Source organism: Neopsephotus bourkii, unplaced genomic scaffold, assembly GCF_033783945.1.
Source record: "Neopsephotus bourkii isolate Nb327-2 ecotype Australia unplaced genomic scaffold, CSIRO-AGI_Nbou_v1 NB_382, whole genome shotgun sequence".
Taxonomy (NCBI): Eukaryota; Metazoa; Chordata; class Aves; order Psittaciformes; family Psittacidae; genus Neopsephotus; species Neopsephotus bourkii.
The window spans coordinates 76,822-93,492 of NW_026900887.1; the positions used below are offsets into that span (position 1 = coordinate 76,822).

The 16,671-nt window shown below is 40.1% G+C and overlaps 1 protein-coding gene across 1 annotated transcript in view; it reads left to right on the forward strand.

Moving 5' to 3' along the window:
* The window catches only part of SETBP1 (SET binding protein 1), a gene marked incomplete at its 5' end in the record, with an annotated part of 84,731 nt that extends 69,964 nt beyond the window's left edge, over positions 1-14,767 (forward strand). Inside the window, 2 exons of the mRNA XM_061349040.1 lie at positions 5,757-5,924; positions 11,903-14,767. Coding sequence (XP_061205024.1) covers positions 5,757-5,924; positions 11,903-12,465 — 731 coding nt within the window. The remainder of the gene's footprint in view (positions 1-5,756; positions 5,925-11,902) is intronic.
* Between the last annotated feature and the right edge of the window lie 1,904 nt (positions 14,768-16,671).

Sequence of the window (16,671 nt, forward strand, 5' to 3'; positions counted from 1 at the left end):
TGGGGAGTATGAAATGCAGTGCAATGAATTCTCTAAAGAAAAATCTTCCACTAGCAGAAGTTTTGCTGAGGTCAATTTTTTATCAGCTGATTTTCTCTGTTTTCCAATGGCAAATTACATTTATTACCTTTTGAACTGGCACTCGGAGTTCCAGCCTGAGTGTACATTGTTCTAGATTCTGTACACAAATTAAAGAAGAAAAGGTGGATGTTGTCCAAGAAATTTTCCATATTGAGTACAAAATGAGACAATTAATTTGATAATCAGAGTGAGGATGATTTAACAATAAAGCAAGAATATCTAACCCATTTGTACAGAACCTAGCACAATGGAGCTAGAGCACATTATCTTGCAACCGAAGTACTTAATAACAACAACAATAATGACTAGGCCTTTAAAGCTAGTGTATAAATTACCAGTCAGGGCTCATAAGTTGCTTAGCCAGTGAATGAAGAATTCCATGCATCTTAAAGAAAAAGACCTGTTTCACATCAATACTGTTTTCTTATATGCAGGTTTTCTGCCAATCTGCCCTGAACTAGAAGAGTGCTTCTCCTGATTCACCCTTTTAATTTATTTATTTGATTTACTGTTTACTCTATGATCATTAGGATTATTCATTTATAATCATTCCATTATTGGGTTAGGTTCTTGGTAATCTCCTTCATGTCTGCCTTTGTTTTTAAAGCTGTCCTTTCCCTTTGCCCTTTCTCATTAAGCAAATAATGACTGGTTTCCTCCTTACTTTGCTGGCCATTGCTCACTCGAATGTGTATGTAGTGTTGTCTGTGCTATTAGTAGGACTCTGGAAAGTTAAGGTATAGGTCTTTCATAGGATGAAGCAAGCTTTAATTTGGAGGAAATCCGCAAAGACAGGCAATACAAAAACACACAGACAATAAGTAAGGTCTGAATCAGGCCACCTGTATATACCATCTTGTTCTCTCTCTGGAGCAGCAACCAAGGATAAAATACACTGGAATCACATATGTGTCTGTCTGAATTTTAAACTCACCCTCCTGTCCCATGATAGTGTTGCAGATGATTTATTTTCACCTGATTCAAAGACTGAACTGGGGAGTTCTCTTCTGTAAGGCCTTCTGAACAGAGAACCCCAAATGAAAAGAAAAAGTCCTGTAAAGGTGATCATACCATGCCAGCAGTCCATCACTCAAGGGACGGACCTTCCACTACTGCAGCATGAATCACAGCCTTGTGAGCTGCACCTCTGCTGGTTTCCTATGGTGCCTCTGAGTCTCTGTTTGCATTTTGGTATCTGTGAAAGAAACCTGATGGCTCTTCCTTATTGTCCACTCCAGATCCATAAATTACTCCTGTTCCTCAGTTTAAATGAGCATTTCAGTGGGGTGAGTGATATAGGCTGAAGAAACCAAATGCCTCAAACAAAAGACAGATGGCTGAACCCGTGATTCACCAGCAATGAGCTGCAGTTGGGCCATGTAGACTTTGAAGTAATTCATTACATTTGTCTCCCTTCTGTAGGGGGAGGATTTTCCTCAGTGATTTGTATGACCTTGCTAAACCCAGATAGGTGGTAATTGAGCAGCAACTACTTCTTCAGAAGAAACAGAATAAAAATATTGAAAATATTGACTCACCCCTAAGGCAGTAAGCAGCACTTTGGTCTCTGACCTTTAAGCATCCTAGGGTAGTCAATAACCTGGCTGTTAGGTGCTGTGCCTGACACTGATTTTGATCTGGGAGTAGTTTAACCTTGAACCAAGATCCAAGTAACCAAGGCAACAGGAAGTCAGCCTCTCCACCCAAGGACTGGGAATCCATAAATCAAGGTCCCTAATGCAAACACTGTGTGCAGGTAGAGATTTGAGAGGATAAGTGGTTTGTGAGGGATTACCTTTGAAAAAATGAATGACTGTCCCTTGGTATGTTGAAGCACAGCTTCACAGAGGCTTTTTTTTTTTTTATCAATAAAGGTCGACAGGTTACAGCTGCATGTTTTCATAGGGTTCTTTATATAGGCCCTTCAGTTTAATTAGAACCAGATATGGAATTCATGAGATTGTTAGCATCATTATGTACCATCTACACATGCATGTATATTTATGTGTGTTGATACATGTACCCACATACACACATTTCTTCTGCAAAAACTATATTCATGAATAAATAATGCTGAGACTCAAATTCAAGCACTATGGAGTGGTAAAACCTCAGTTCTGCGTAGGCACAACTCCACAGTGGTGTGATCCCATAAGCATAGTTACCTAGTCAAATATCCCAGTTATTCTATGGGACACTGCTTTATTCAGTGTAGAGCACTCACCTAATGAACAGCTATTTGGCAGTTGAATTTTCCTGTTGCTATTCAGTGTGTGACATCATATCTCATTTATTTCACATTTCTAATCCTTCATATGAATAGAAAAATGTTTCATGAATACTGATAATTTTATTTTTGCAGCATTGCTCTTGAGATGAGGGTTATATTATTGTTCTCATTTGCAATAGAGTAGCTGAGCAGGAAGAGATTGAAGTTGAATAGATAGCATTTCAGATGCTTAATACTGGATTTTAAGCTTTGGAAGGATGTGGTATAAGAGGGAGAGACTCCTGTACATGTCCACCACTCCGTGATCTGTAATACTGACTCACTCCTGTTTCTGTACTCAGGCTGTTGGTTGACAGTCAGATGAACCTGAGCCAGCTCATGCTCAGGTAGCCAAGAAGGTCAGCAGCATCCTGGCCTGTGTCAGCAATAGTGTGGCAGCAGGGCCACAGCAGTGATCATGCCCCTGTACTGCGCACTGGTGAGGCCACACTTCGAATCCTGTGCTCAGTGCTGGGCCCCTCACTACAAGAGAGACATTGAGGTGCTAGAGTGGGTCTAGAGAAGGACAGCGAAGCTGGTGAAGGTTGTGGAGCATAAGTGTGATAGGGAACGGCTGAAGGAACTTAGTGGTTTAGTCTGGAGAAGGCTCAGGGGAGACCTCATCACTCTCTGAAACTACATGACAGGAGATTGTAGTGAGGTGGAGGTCAGTCTGTTCTGGTTAGGGAACAGGTGAACAAACTGGACATACACAAGTGTATGGAACTTGACAGGGTGGACCCTGAAGTGTTGAGGGAGCTAGTTGGCATCATTGTGAGGCCACTCTCAGTTATTTTTGAATGGTTGTGCTGACTGGGAGAGGATCCTGAGAACTACAAGAAAGCAAATGTCAGTCCAATAAGGGTAAGAAGAAAGACCCTGGGAACAATAGGCTGGTCAGCCTCATCTCAACCCCTGGGAAGTTGATGGAGCAAATAATCCTGCAGAGCATTTCCAAACATACGAAGGAGAAGAAAGTGATGGGGAGTAGTTAGCCTAAATCTATGAAGATAAATCATGCCTGACCAATCTGATGTTGTTTATTTTGACTTTAGCAACACTTTTGGCACTGTCTTCTATAAATCTCTCATAGACAAATTGATAAAATACAGGCAAGAAAAATGTACAGTATGGTGAGCTGAAAACTGTCTGAACTGCTGGGAGCAAAAGATTATAATCAGTGTCACAGAATCCAGATAGAGGCCAGTCATTATTGATGCACCCCAGGGTTTGCTAAGGTGGCCAAAATTACCTAAAATATTAGTTAATTTCCAGGGTGATGGGGTAGAGCACACCCAACAAATCTGGAGAAGATACAAAAACTGAGGAGTGGTTAGTATTCCAGAGGGTCACGCTTTCCTCTAGAGGGACCTCAACAGGCTGGAGCAATGGGCTGACAGGAACCACACAAAGTTCAATGAGGGCTAGTGCAAAGTCCTGCACCTGGGGAGGAATAACCCCTTGTACCAGCACCTGTTGGGGGCTGGCCATCTGGAAAGCAGCTTGTCAAAAAGTCTCCGGGAGTCCTGGTGGACATCAAGGTGATCACGATTCAGCAATGTACCCTTGCAGCAAGGGAGGCCAACAGTTTCCTGGGCTGCATTAGAATCATTACCAGCATATCAAGAGAGGCAGTCTTTATTTACCCTTTATTCAGCGCTGGTGAGGTCACACTGGAACACTGTGTTCAATTCTGGGCTCCTCAGTAAAACAGAGACGTGCATGTATATGAGAGTCCAACTTTCACTTGAGCCCAATATCTCTTTAAACATGGTCTCTCCTATGAGAAAAGGTTGAGAACTTTGGACTGTTCAGCCTGGGACTGTTCAGCCTTGGGACTGAACCTGGGACTGCTCAGCCTGGAGAAGAGAAAGCTCAGGGAGTTCTTTTCCATGTGCACAAAAATCTGATGGGGGAGAACAAAGAAGATGGAGCAAGGCTCTTCTCAGTGGTGCCCAGTGACAGGGAAAGAGGCAGTGGGCACTCAAACACAGGAGGTTATTTCTGAACCGTATATTTTTCCTGTGAGGATGACCAGGTTGCACAGAAAGGTTGTGGACTCTCCCTCCCTGGCCAGTCTAGAGAAACCTGCTCTAGCTGACCCTGCTTAAGCAGGGTAGGATGGGCTAGGTGGTCTCAAGAGGAGCCTTTCAACCTCAACTGCTCTGTGTTTTTTGAATCTTCATGAAATGTAATTGCCAGACTCTGATGCATTTTATCTGAGGCCCAAGTGCAGATTGAGATTTGACAAGAGAAGGAATTTATGAAGGATTATCTTTGGAAAATGAATGGCTGTCCTGGGTATGTTGAAGCCCAGCATCAGACAGACTGGGAGAGGTTTTCATAAGTTGTCAAAGACTCAATAGCAATTCTGCATCCTAGCAGACTTCTGTGGTCTCATGAGAGTAGGGATACTGGATTTTTACAAAGCAGCACCTGCTAGAAGTTTTGTAAAATGGGCAAAAATTCCTGCAGTCTTATAGTAAAAAAGTGACTGGGGCATTTTAGCTGCTTTTCCACCTGGTAAATTCATACAGATACACATGCAATATGTAGACACACACATGAACTCACACAAATATTGCATATAAATAGGTGGATACACATTCAGGAGTTTTAGACAGAGATCCATTATGTAAAATTTTAATCCAACAGTTAAAATTTGATGTGTTTATAAGCAAACAAGATGTGTTCAAACCATAAGAGAGTTTGAGAAGCATTGCTGAGGGAAGAATCTACCATCCCTGAGTGCATAACTTTTATTTTCCTGATATATTTGACCTCTTTGGTGTATTTCTACTGCTTACATATTCTGCATTGCAATCCCTAGGTAGGAAAAATGTGTGATAAATTGCTCATTTTTAAAAAACTCCTGTCTCTTTGGTGAGTTGTTCAGTAAATTTTCATTAGGGAGGGAACTCCTAAAAATATGTTTAATTTACTTTAGATAGGTAACTACATATTGAGGCTGTTCCTGGTGAATGCTCTTTACTCAGATGAAACACCCACTGGGTCAGGTCATTATAGACGTATGTCTGTGTTGGAGAATCAACTACCCAGCGAATGACAGATAGCCCCACTAAATAGAGATATGAAGCAGATGTCTCTTTATACATGTATCAGGGTGTGTGTTTGCTTGGAGAAGAAAAAGTAGTAATGTGGAATTATTATGTTGGCTACATTGTTTATAGAGATCCATGACTGTATGTTCTTAAGCAAAATTATCAAAGCCAAATAATAATTATGATCCTTGCTGGTATCATGACCATACTATAGACACCTACATGGGGAAATACAGAAATAGATTCATAGTCATAGCGAGAACAGCAGCTGACTACTCCTTTCCAGATATTCCCCAGACCTGTAACTTCATCAGTATTAATCTACATTTTGTTTCTTCCCCAAGGAATTGCAGGTCCCCACTTAAAAGCAGACCAGACTTTACTTCATGGTAAAATGGAAAGTTCTGCCTGTAACATGATGACCAGAAGGAAACCAGCAGCTGTTGACAGTGTTGCAATGCCAACTCCAGTGTTATCTCTTCTACCTTCTTCATCAGCAACATCTGAAGCAGGTAATTTTTTTTCCTTCCATCCCTTCTATTTCTCCCCCATCTCCTTCCTTCCGGCACTGGAATGGACAACACATGCTTGTACTATTCTTCCTAATTGGAGAGGTAACTGCAAATGTGCATATCTAGTGTGATAATCTGGATGCAATTTTTCTAATACTTTCTTACTATGGTCCTATCTCGGCATATCAGATCTATTTTATCCACATACCACCATTTGTGAAATGAGAACACAAGTAGCACCAACCCAAATGGCCTAGCAAGGGACTCTGAAGCAAGACTCCTGGGTTCCTTTCTCAGCCACCTTGTTCATTTATTTGAACATTCCCATCCCTATAACATGAACACAAAGAATACATAATGAATAGCTAAGGAGAAGCTGAGATTTCTTTCTGCATACTTCAGTGATTTTAGCATAATATTCTGTCTTGCAAATGAGAAATTGTCTGGGGCAATGAACAGCGATTTAAAATATATCAGAATAAATAAGTCAGAATAGCATGTTTTTCAATCAACTTATATTTTGTGCTTCTGTTTTGAATCAGATCAGAAGGATGATAGCTTTATACAGTCAGAAATTGAGTCAAGTCATTCAGGTGTCATCATGCCTTTTCTTGGGTATGGTTAGAGAAGTTAATTTTGCATTGTGTCTTAATTTCCAGTGAATGAAGAACCCACAGTATGTGCAAGTATTAGTAGTCTCAAAGTTTTATCAAACTTTTGATACCACATTCACAAAATATATGTGTATCACTGAGTCATGGAATTATCACATATTTAATTATTCAACTGAATGTGTTGTTTCAATGCAGTCCTTTTGATTTTCCTGAATGGTGAAAACAAGTAGCCTCTATAAAGATGATTTTTTATATTAAAAAATCAGGATTCTCTGTTTCGTCTTTCATACTTTCCTAATATTTATACTCAGGATAGATTTTCAATGCAGCAGAGAATGAAAGCACACAAATATTTTATGATCAGTTTCAAGATGAAAGTGTATGCTTGACTGCATAGTTCATTCTTTCCATTTTCAGAAGTCTAATTAAATTGTTGGTTTATCTGTATCCCAGATGTTGAAATAATTTAGTTGAAAACTGAAAGAAACTGTGTTAATGGGAAAACAGGATGGTTCTATGGGTTTCCTGTAATTAATAGGGAGCTCTTTGAAAAGTCCTCCTTTCAAACCAAGTCGACAAACTGAGCCCAGCTGTTGAACAAACAGTCTTCTCTGTGCCATGTTCTGGCAAGTGGCCTCAGGCAATTCTGAAAGGATGGAAAATGACAGGCAGTAAGAAGGTTTTAAGTACTACAGACATAACAAAGCTATCCAGAATAAAGTTAGGAGACTGATGGAGAACTTCTAAGGGTTTGTTCAACACCGCTATGCTCGAGTGGGTCCTCCAGCCTGCTCCAAGCTATTCTTGGAAATGCGTATTTTTGGTAGAGATTTCTCTCTTTGCCTCAGAAACTGTTTCCAGGTTGTATCAATCCTGAGTGACTTCCTGGCATGGTCTGTGTCTGTTTCAGTTTGTCTTCGTGAGATGGAGCCTCACTGAATCTGTGTAACCGTGGGACAGGAGAAACACTGGGCCTCCATGTACCTTATTTTAAATGTGTAAAGCTGTGTTTTAAGACTAATGTTAGTTCTTGTTTGTTTGGGACAGCTAGGTGAGGTTGTTTGGAGGGTGGGAAAATAAAGGAAAAGTAGAAGCACCTGTGCAGTGTCAAGCATTCTAGTTTCTCTTCACTTTGGCCTGTATTTTGCTAACTAGCTTCAGGCCTTCATAAAAGCATTGAATGGCCATGCAGCCTGGGAGATAACAGCCTGGGGAAATGACTGCTGCCATGCAAAATCTGCCCACCTCCATGTATCCCCAGCACCTGGGTCTTGTATCATAGAATCATTGAATCATAGAATAGTTAGGGTTAGAAAGGACCTTAAGATCATCTAGTTCCAACCCCTTGCATGGGCAGGGACACCTCACAATAAGCCATGCCACTCAAGGCTCTGTCCAGCCTGGACTTCAACACCACTAGGGATGGAGCATTCACAACTCCCTTGCACAAACTGTTCCAGTACCTCACCACCCTTACAGTAAAGAACTTCCTCCTTATATCCAATCTAAAGTTCCCCTGGTGAAGTTTGAACCCGTTACACCTTGTCCTATCACTACAGTTCCTAATGAAGATTCCCTCCCCAGCATCCTTATAAACCCCCTTCAGATACTGGAAGGCTGCTCTGAGGTCCCCACACAGCCTTTCTCTTCTCCAGGCTGAACAGCCCCAACTTTCGCAGCCTATCTTCATACAGGAGGTGCTCCAGTCCCCTGATCATCCTCTGGACTTGTTTCAACAGTTCCATGTCCTTTTTATCATGCATATTGTTGTATCATACCCGTAGGAGCACATTCCCTCTTTCATGCCTGCATGTATAATGTTACTACTCCCCACTTCCTCTTCAAACACTTCTATATGAATTCCACTAGATAGAGCAAGGAAAAAGTCTTCCTCCCAAGGCAATATTTCCATGTGCAAGAAGCACAATATGTGCAGGAAGAGAACACAGAGTCTAAAACAATGCAGAACAATTTGGGTACAGGGTTGGGCAGGATCTGTCTGGATAAAATGGAAAAGATTAGTATTTAGCTTTAGTTTTCAGCAGAGCAGTATATCACATGGCAATATAGGAAAATATTTTGTATCAAAGATTGCTTACCAAGAACTTCCAGATGAGTTAGTAACACCTAATGGCTCTCTCTTCAATAGTGGTTTATTTTGGCAGATCTCCCTGATATTTTGTCATATGCACACCTCATCAAATCTCCCCCTGCAGACCCATTGAACTCTTTTCCACATAGTCTCCCTACACCAAATGTAGAATCAGATGTCCCTGATTCTTAAAAGTTAAAATAATATTAGGTTTTTTTAATATCTCCTTTAAAAAGCCTGACTTGAAAGCATATTATTTATTTGATCCATGCTTTCCGACTATTGACAGACTATGTAAAACAACTCAAACACTTTCTAGAGCTTGAAAGTCCAGAGGCTTGCTATTAAGAAATGCGAAACTATTAGTAGTAGCTTCTAAAAAGCTTCCAGAGAAAGTCATAAACACCCCAAAGCATTTATGAAAGAAAAATTAATGCAGTTAGCCAACATAGAACAACAGTGAAGGTTTTGAGGTTTTTTTTCTAAATGAAAGTAAGTATTTCATTCTGAAAGGAAAGGGGCTGTTGTCTTGCAAAGTTTTATGAGGCAAAAAAGTATCCAGTGTGAAGTAAGACACTGAGAGTGGTGTTCAACTTACAGATCTAAATATAAGTGTAAATTCCCACTCATAATTGTGTGCATATCAGTTAATTTTGGAGAACTAGGCAGTTTGGCAGAAAATAGATGCCTACCTTTGTTCTACTCAGGCACTGCCTACTCACCATCAAGCTCCACTGGACACTCACCCTGGGTGAACTGGACCTCTTGGGTGCCTCAGAGACCTGTTGGATTTGACAGGATAGGCAATAAACCTGCACCTTTCTTATCCAACATCAGGGTGTCAGAAGGATGTGCATGGTCACCTTAAGTTGCATTGAGTTCCCATTTAAGAAATTAAGATCATCCTCTAACAACTGTACACAGCAGATCTCCACTGACTGCAATGGGCTGAACTGCAGAAACAGCCAACTATAGCTAAATTCAGTAAAACCATAAAATCTTTGCAGATACTTGGCTAATGCTCTTTTTCGTATTCATTTCCTGTCCTTTGGCTTGCTTTCTTTCTGCTGAAAGTTGAGAGTAATGCCAGATCTTCTGATTTCACCATGAACCTTGCAATTTTTCCCATATTTCTGCTAGATTTCTCATCTTCAAGATTTTCATCATCAACTGGAAACTTTCAGTTTTCCTTCCTGGGAAAAAAATTGCATCTTAAATATGGGAATTTTCAAAAATGTCTTGAAAATGTACCCTGACAATAGTAATAAGAGGCAAAAGGTGGAGAGTGAATATGAAGAGTGTGCAAATATTTGATTTCTTAAATCTTCTTACCTGAAGCTACTCTGAAGATCTGGGGGCAACTCAAGTCAAATATTTAGAGCTGGAAATAATCAGGACTGTATATGTCAACCACCATTGAGGCCAGATGAAAATAATCCTTTAGTGTGACAGTGACTTAAGCGTTTTTTGATCAGGTGACTGAGAAATAGCTCACTGCCACTTGCCCTTAGGGTTCTTGCATACATACTTTTTAAGGGTGACCTACTTGAGAGGAATTCCATGCAACTGATTAGCTTCTGAGCAACTTCGATATTTCATTTCCTTTCTCTTTTAATTTGGTACCAAAATGACTGCATTCCTCTTTTCTTTTGTCCTCTGTGAATCACAAACTGCAAGTGGGTTTTATTTTTCTTGTTGATGTGGGGAGTGGGTTACATATGGCAAATGTACTTTATTTTGTAATTAATGAAAGCCAGACTTTGGGAAGTTGGCCATCCAGGTCTTTTATTTATAAGAGAGCATATGCCTGTGTTTTGTTTATGACTCATTCTTAATTCTTGCATTGTAACTTGGGTTTGTTTATGCAAGCTCTATGCTGAATCCAAGCAATGGTGGTATGAGAGCCAATAATTTATGTTTTCCAAGAGGGGAGGCCAGTGACTGAGGTTTGTGTGATGAACCTGTCATAGCACATAGTGAAAACAGGAGATTCTACCACTTGACAGCTCCTGGTTATCTGCAGAAAATGCTACAATAGCAGCTTGATGTAAACTACCACGACCAGGTTAGCCTGTTAGCCATGAAGGGAGTGATAACCTTCAAATGAACCTTTCTAGAAATCTTGGCTGCTCTGGAAATTTCAAGGATTTCAAACCCAAATGACTGCTTGACAGTCAGGTGTAAATTAAGTTTGCAAGTAGAGGTGTGCTAAGGTTAATTTAGTAGGATGTTTTATTCTTTAAGTAAAAGAAATACTGAACTCCATCATTTCTCTTCCAGCAGCACAAAATAGATATGTTAAGAGTGGAAAGGAGCACTAGTTATTGCAACAGCAGAATTAATACATTCTGTTTCTCTCACGAAGATACTTTTAATCTGTGAGCAAATCCTCAACTCTAAACAGATGACACATTCAGTAGAGGACAATGAGACAATTTAAGAAAAATGAGCAAAGTCTCATGTCCTAAGCAAGGGACCAGGAGCCAAGAAATGTTGGATACTCTTTCCAGCTCTGACAGTGACTCACAACATGACCTTGGCAAGAGACTTAACTACTTTGGACTTCGCTCAGGTCTAAACTAAGTGATCTGAACCAAGATTAAGCTTACTTTAGGGGCCATTAAAGTCAATTATATGACTGAGTAGTTTCAGTTGGTATCTGCAGTGATGATAGTAAAGAAATCCAGGTAGGGGTAATGAATTTGGCACAGGTGAAGTGACCCACACAGCTAGCCTGTGCCCACCAGTTTCAGTAGCAGACCTTCCATACTAACTGTCATCCATGATAAGTATTAAAGGCTGAGGTGAAAACATCAGGTGTATATTCTTGGGCTATAGAAAGTTTAATAATCACAGTCAGCCAGTATGACAGCTATGCTAAGCAGTCTTTCCTTCCCTGCCACTAGAGGTTTAGAAATGAGAAGCAAACCCATGGTGAAACATTTCTGTAGAAAAGCTTTGTTGCTCTAGAAGTGGAGAGAGATGAAGAGAAATCTCTGAAGACTGCTTAATAGTTAGTGTTTTCAAGTAGGACAGTGAAAAAAAAAAAAGTAACAGCAATTTTTCTGGGATTCTAATAAATATTCTTTTTAGTTCTTTTTAATAATTTTTCTATTCAGAATCCTTTCTTACAGCTATCACTTCTTCAGTAGTCATATTCAGCCTGCTAGGCTTGAAAGTATTCAGTCTTCCTGATTCTGAAAGCGTGCAAAGGAGAGTTTCCATTCACTGTTGTTTGATCTACCCCTGTTTCTCTCCTTGTCTCCCAACAGCCAGCTCACCACTGAAGAAAAGGTTCAAGCGCCGTGAAATTGAGGCGATCCAGTGCGAAGTGCGCAAGATGTGCAACTACACCAAGATCCTGTCCACAAAGAAGAATCTGGATCATGTCAACAAGATCCTGAAAGCCAAGCGGCTGCAGAGACAATCAAAGACAGGCAATAACTTCGTCAAGAAGCGGAGAGGGCGTCCTCGGAAGCAGCCCCTTTCCTTTGATGAAGACTCCAGAGACCAAATGCCAGTTCTGGAAAAATGCATTGACCTTCCCAGCAAAAGAGGTCAGAGACCGACACTCAACCCTTTGATACTGGAGCAAGCAGCCACTCAAGACACAATCATGGCCACCATTGAGGCTGTCATACACATGGCTCGAGAGACGCCACCCCTGCCGTCTCCTCTTCCTCCTCCTCCTCCTCCTCCTCCGCCACCTCTCCCTCTGCCCCGCACACCGCGGGTTGGGAAACGGAAAAGCAAGACCTTGCAGGAGGAAGAGGAAGACGTGAAAGTGAAGCGGCACCGGAAAGGCAAGGGGAGCGAAAATGAGGGCCTTCCATAAGGCCAGAACACCTCATAGGATAGTGGGGTGCTAGTAGCGGGGCACACGAGACTGAAGGACTGGAGGAGCACGGTCCACTTTGCCCCTGCGGCAACAACAGACTTTTTCATTTCTTCGGCAGCCAGAACCCATTGTGGATATCTGTGCCAGCCGGGATTCACATCTTCCTCTTCATCGCTTTTGCCTCAGCCCCCCCCAGAAAGAGGGGGAAAGGCTGTGGGAAAGGTTGGGGATAAGGGGGGAGGGGGGTGTGTTTCAAAGTTGGGGATAGCATCTACTTTACACAGTTTCCAAAATTAATCAGCATCTCAGCATTGCTGTTCTCATATCATACCTGGAGGTGGGAGGTCATCCTCGCAGAGAGCTGAACGTTGTCACTAGAGCTGCATGCTCGACTTTGATTCTGTTTGGCGGGCCAGGTGAAACTAAGAGTAACCATACCATAGTAGAAATCACTGTAAAAAGGAAAAAAAAAAAGAAACAAAAAAAAAAAACCCACAAAAAAAAAAGTGTAATTTTCTCAACTGTGATCTTGGTTATAATCTGTTTGATTTTATTTTTTTTTTCCAGTTTTATATACCTACCAGGCTTTGGGTGAGCATAACCCAGAATGCCTGACTCCTGCTAGAAATATATTTCTTTCTCATTTACTTGCCTAGTTACAACTAGCTGCAATATAGGCAATAGAAAAGTAGAGCCTTACACGCGTGCACACTCATTCCGAGTGCTATTCCAAGGAACAACAGAATATCACAGCATTTAAAATAAGGTGTACATGGATAGCACATTCTATGAAGCAACTTGGCATTTTCAGTGGCATGTGAAAAAGAGGTCGTGCATCAACCAAGTTGTTTTCATGCTCAGAACATATGACTAGAGAACAGCAAGACATTTCTGGGGAATATAGTTATAGTAAACATGAACAAAATCACCAAAAAAAAAGAATATAAAAAAGATAAAAGATCTAAAAAAAAAAAAAAAAAAACCAACCAAAAAACCAGAGCAGAAAAAATAGAGTAAAAAGACAGGGCCCAAACCTACCAGTTCTTGCCACCTGCAATTCCCAGTTAAACTGACGGGAATCCCAGGATCCAAATAATTTGCATTAGGTAGCAATGCCTTGATATGTTCTTTTGAAGAAAATAGATAAAGTAGATTGTTTAAAAAAGAAAAAAGAAAACAACACCTTATGGAAAATAGGTTCTTTCTTGGCAATTATTTCTTAAAAAAGAAAAAGAATAAGTGTTCTTATCTGAAAATAAAAATAAAATGTTCAAAGGGTATCACCACTGCAATTGTATTAATGCCACTTTGGATATGTTTTCCAAGTTGTGGTTGCCTTAATAAACTAAAAACAAAAAAATAATTTTTTTTTGTACATACTGTAATTATAAAGGTCTCAGTCTGCATGGATGCAAACTGTGTGTGACAAATCGTCTCTTTAAATGGTCAGTTCAAACTGTACATTTCTCATTCGAGTTGTACGTTAGCCATTGAGTTAACTTGAGCAAAATATCCAAGCTCCATTTCCACAGCCCAATTAAAAAGTTTAACTAAAACAAAGACTGAATGTGAAACTGTTCCACTGCAGTAACAATGCTTTAGAAAAGAAGCCAGTTATTGACATTTGAAATAGGTACTTTTGATTTTATTTCATTTCTTTTTAAACCCTTCAGTACACTCAACACCTGTCATGGCAAAATGGATATTAAAATGAGAGGGGGGAGGGAAAATTCCAGCAAGCAAGAGGGGATAGAAATTATTTAATGATTCACAAGCCAACTGCTATTCCCTTTTTTGAGAAATCTTTGAACTGGCCTATTGCCAAGAAAATTTCAAATAGCACGATACTAAAAAAACACAAAACAAACAAACGAAAAAAAAAAACAAAACCAAGAACAAATCCAATAAAAAAGTCCCCACAAAACAAAAAAAAATTGTGTTTCTATTCTGTTATTTATTTACAAAAATCATATCAAGACTATGGTGTTAAAGGGACACTGTAAACATACAGCTCATTATATTTAGAAACTGATTTTTCTTCTGTGATAGCACCTTAGGTTATTAAAACTGATTGCATTTGGTGTTTGGATTGGGCTGGGGGGGCTGGGAGAAAGTTGGGTTTGGGGTTTTTTTAAAGGCTGGAACAAACATCGATATTTCCTTAAAACTGATAAGAAGGATTGCAGAATTTTGTTTCAAATTTGTTTTGCATCATTCATCATACTCATTTGTGCTTTTTGTTTTCCAATTAATGCAGCTTAGAAATAAACTGGCCGGTCGCTCATTCTGTTACAAACAATTTTGCTTTTCAGTTGTCTTGAATTAGCACAGTGTTACTTACTGAAGTTGTAGGCCTGCAAAACAAAACAAAACGAAACAAAAAAGCTTAAACCTCCTTAAGCTCTTCCCATTCTCCCTTAAAAAGCAATGGATGAGGTTTAGTTGATTCAGAAATCTCTTTTTTTCCATTTCTCCTTTGGGCCTGAAAATAGGTGACAGTATCACTTAAAATGCAAGAAAAACTATAAATTTGGTATTCCACATAGCCTATAAGCTGAAACTAAACCAGACAACAACATATCCTTAGTTTTACCCTCCGTGATTCTTTTATTAACATTGAAGGACATTTCAATGTGCAGCAAGTGGAGCAAAAGTCTGAAAAGACCAAGTTCTGTCACTGAACACCCATCATGGCTTCAAGATGTGTCAGTTGGCACTCACAAAGTGCCAATAAGGTCTGGATTTTGGATTCCACATGCACTGGGATACAGCCCACCTAGGGAAGGATCACTGGTAGGGAAAGGCTGATGACTCCCATGTTCCTGAGATTACGGAAAAAAATGCTGTTATCCTTCCAAAAAAGTACTATTTAAAATGCTGTTAGAGGCACCACACTTAAGAACAGCATCCACTCACAGGGTCCAACCCAATATATGCACCACTGAGGAAAAAAAAAAAAAGAAGAGTTGTTTATGATCCTAAAGAAACTAAGGGTAGCATACAAGACTTGGTAGCTGCAAGATGTCCGTGTAGGATGGACTCTATCCAGATGCCCAAGTTTTGTCCAAACAATAGCCTAGTGCAGCCAACCCTAGCTGGCAGAAAGATTAGCTTGTTAATTTGTATGAAAGCAGGCTGAATATACTGTTAGATGTCACTCAGAATTTGTGTTCTGCATGTTGCATAGTTTATAAAGATGATAAGCAAGTTGCCGACAGAATAATATTATAAGGCGATGTACTACATGCAGAACATAAAGGTTTTAGTTTTAGGGCTTAAGGCTAAAATTCCACCCCTTCATTTTATTACCCAACAATATTCCAGTAATGAGCTTTTTGATTTACCACCACCACCACCACCTCTAGGAAGATTTACCAAGGAACTCTAAACTCTCTCCACACATTTCCAACAACTGTATAAAATTGGGGTGAAAGCCCTTTTGCTTATTAAGACCAAAAATATCTTTCAGACATCTCCACTGGGTCACAGATTCACACATCCTAGTATGCTTCAATAAAAATGTGAAAAACAAAAAAAGACCACATGGCTGTGAGCCACATGAAATGGGTTTATATCCTCTCCATGGGTCTTGTTGCATAGTTGTATTCCTCAACCCAGCATAAAATGAGGAATGGGGATAAGCATGCAGAGAGAGAGAGGAAAAAATACACAAGCCCTTGTGTCTCCAAGAACTTCATATTGCCAATTCCTTGAGCCCTTCGATATCAGATTTTCAGTGAAGCACCTTACATGTTTTCTGGGTAACCGTCACACACACACAAAAAAAAAAAAAAAAAAAAGAAAAAGAAAAAAAGGTATAACAAGGGTATCCTACAGCATGGCCCATGACTCTGCACTTGACCGCAATGCTTTGGACCATTTGTGTAGAATATTCTGTTTGTGTTATTACAGTTTTTGAGTAGTGTCTGGTACAATGAGGTTCTGGTTTGTCACTAGGGCTTCTGAGTGTTACAGCAATACGACGACTAAACAGGACTCCCTGTTCTGTACACAAGGATTTCCCCAACTCTTATTTTCACAGGCCCTGATTCAGGACTGCGCTTAAGCACATATAAGTAGCATCCTGAAGACTAAAATGAACAACAAAAAAAGACAGGAAAAAGGAAAAAAAAAACAACAACAAGATGGTTTTCTGAATGGAGAAAACAAGCATCATGCCTTGCAATGCCTCTTCCTTCTGTA